Genomic DNA, 2,740 nt, shown 5'->3' with positions numbered 1-2,740 from the left:
GGTACGTCGGTTAAATTGTCGACTTTAGCGACACGTCTTCGAAGCGTGGGTCAGCCAAGGCTAGGGCCTGGTCTGACGTTGAAGAGATCGAATCCGAACACAAGGTTGGCTTCGAGGGGGATTTTGATCCTAGGATTGGATCCGAGGTTAAAGCCACGGCATCTGTGGATTTTTCCAGACGATCTGGCTCCCAGCCAGAGAGGGCGAGATCGCGGCAAGAGTCGGTGATATACTCCAGACTACCAAATCTAATGATCTGATATGGAGCGAAGCTTTTGACCTGGCCGAGGTGACCGGCCAGATCTGCGTGCAAAACAATGCTGCCAAACGCGAATAGTTGGCCGGGAACAATGCTGCTAAACTAGAAAGAGTTAATTACCCAGGGCTTCTTTGTCCCCTACCTGTGCCTAAGGCTTGGGAAACAGTGACTATGGATTTCATTTCAAGTTTGCCACCCTCAGACTTTATGATTACATCATGGTGATCATTGACAAGTTCACAAAATATGGGCATTTCATTCTTGTTAAGCATCCCTATACTGCAGTCAAAATTGTTGAAGTCTTTTTGGAGAATGTACACAAAACTGCATGGTATGCCTAGATTTATTGTGTCTAACAAAGACCCAGTGTTTACTAATGCATTTTGGCAACATCTGATCAAGAGGACAGGAACTGATCCGAACATGAGCAAATCTTATCACCCTGAAACTGATGGCCAAACAAAGAGGGTAAACCAACAGGTGGAATGTTTCCTTAGGTGTTTTGTGAGTGTCCAGGTGGAATGTTTCCTCAGGTCATCTCCAAGGCGGACTCTCAAACCGCCCGTAACTATCCGGACCACGCGGTCCGGACGCGGTTTGCTATCAAACGCGGGCCTATATCGGTCCGTCGAGCGGTTCGGACGTATTTTTTTGGCAAACCCGAGACAAATATGTGGGGCTTTACGGGAGTCCAGATAGCAGCCATGTAGGCCTCCGACACCCTCTGCCAACCCAAAACTCTTCCCGGACCCCGCGCCTCCTTCCTCCTCATTTTCTCTCCTCCCTTCTTTCTCTCCTGCCTTCGCTGCCGCTCCATCACCCCCGCAGGCACGCCACTCCCCTGCCGGAACACTATGTCTCTGTCACCTCCAGCGTTCTAGCCGGGCTCCACCCCGCTTCTACTCCATCGCCATTCAACCCCTCTCCTCCGACCGCCCTGCCAGGTACCATTTGCTACTGCTATACTCACCATGCCCGACAACTGTTCGATGAATTGTCGGAGCTAAAAAAGTTGTCCCTTCTTCTTTCAAGCAATCAATTCTGATTTGGAGTACATATATGAGCACTATGTTGAGTCATCCGACGAGGAGGACTACACGGATGAGACGGCGATGATGTAGGCGGTCCTTAATTAAGGAGCATGTTCTCAATTTCAAAGGATCGATCAAGGGTCATCGAGTGCTCAACCGCAATAGAGCGCGCAGCCATTTGACATTGATAGCCGACTACTTTGCCCTCGATGCACTCTTCGCTGACCATTTTCGCCACCGTTTTCAAATATGCAAGACTAGCATCGACGTCCTATGATGACTACTTCATCTTGAAGAAGGACGTCACGGGAATGATTGGGTTCTCTGGTTACCAGAAGTGCACGGCCGCTCATTCATGGGACGAGTACCTACGGATGTCTGAGAGCACATGCGGAGATGCCATGATCATGTTTGCAATTGTCATGGTTGAGGTATTTGGACCTCAGTACCTGAGAGAACCAACTGTTGAAGACACTGAGAGGCTCTTGGCAATTTCAGAAGCAAGAGGGTGGCCGAGTTTGCTTGGATCTCTTTATTGCATGCATTCGAAATGGAAGAACTGCCCGAAGGTTTTACAAGGGCAATACCAGGGTCTTGCTAAGAAGCCCACCATCATTCTTGAAACAGTTGCATCACATGATCTTTGGATTTGGCACGCTTTCTTTGGCATGCCCGTGTCTCACAATGACATCAATGTGCCGCAGTGATCACCATAGTTTGCGAGGCGGACTGAAGAAAATCTCCTCCTTGCCACTATACTGCCAATGGACATGAGTACAACATGGGCTACTATCTGATTGACGCTATCTATCCTCTGTGGGCTACCTTTGTCTGCACCATCTCTAACCTAGTTGGCCAAAAAAAGTCTTGCTTTGCCCAAAGATAAGAAGCAACTAGAAAGGGTGTCGAGAGAGCATTTGGAGTTCTGCAGGCCCGTTTTGCAAGTGTTCGTGGACCTACTAAACAATGAGATTCAGAGACCATGTGGGAGGTGATGACATGTTGTGTGATCATGCAGAACATGGTCGTCAAGGATGAGAGTGAGGATGCTGCCGCAGCTCTAGAATTTGGGGACATGGGTGATCCTATCGAACTTCCAGACCAGAATCCAGACATATTTGAAGAGTTTACTCAAATGCATCAACAAATTCGGCATCGACCAACTCACGAGCAACTAAAGAAAAATCAGATTGAGTATCTATGGGCGGTTAAAGGGGACAACAATGTTGGAATGTGATATTTGAAAAAAAAATTGAACTACTATTGCATGCGGCTATTTGAACATAAGTACTCTATATATGCGGCTATTTGAACATGCGGACTTTCAAACAAAAATTAGGGAGGCCGGATGTATGCAGGCAATGTTGGATGGCCGCCTCCCGCATCCGTGTCTGCGGACTGGACGCGGGAGGACATTTGTGGGTCTCCATTGGAGATGCCCTTAGAATCT

General features: G+C 48.2%; 1 protein-coding gene across 1 annotated transcript; it reads left to right on the top strand.

Annotated features, from left to right (window-relative positions):
• The first annotated feature begins 1,499 nt into the window (after positions 1 to 1,499).
• LOC141041184 (uncharacterized) lies at positions 1,500 to 1,997 on the top strand. The gene has a single exon (XM_073507303.1). The coding sequence runs from the start codon at positions 1,500 to 1,502 to the stop codon at positions 1,995 to 1,997; it is 498 nt and encodes a 165-aa protein (XP_073363404.1).
• Positions 1,998 to 2,740: the final 743 nt, after the last annotated feature.

This window comes from Aegilops tauschii, chromosome 2 (assembly GCF_002575655.3).
Source record: "Aegilops tauschii subsp. strangulata cultivar AL8/78 chromosome 2, Aet v6.0, whole genome shotgun sequence".
NCBI lineage: Eukaryota > Viridiplantae > Streptophyta > Magnoliopsida > Poales > Poaceae > Aegilops > Aegilops tauschii.
This window is presented reverse-complemented; position numbering and strand designations above follow the sequence as displayed.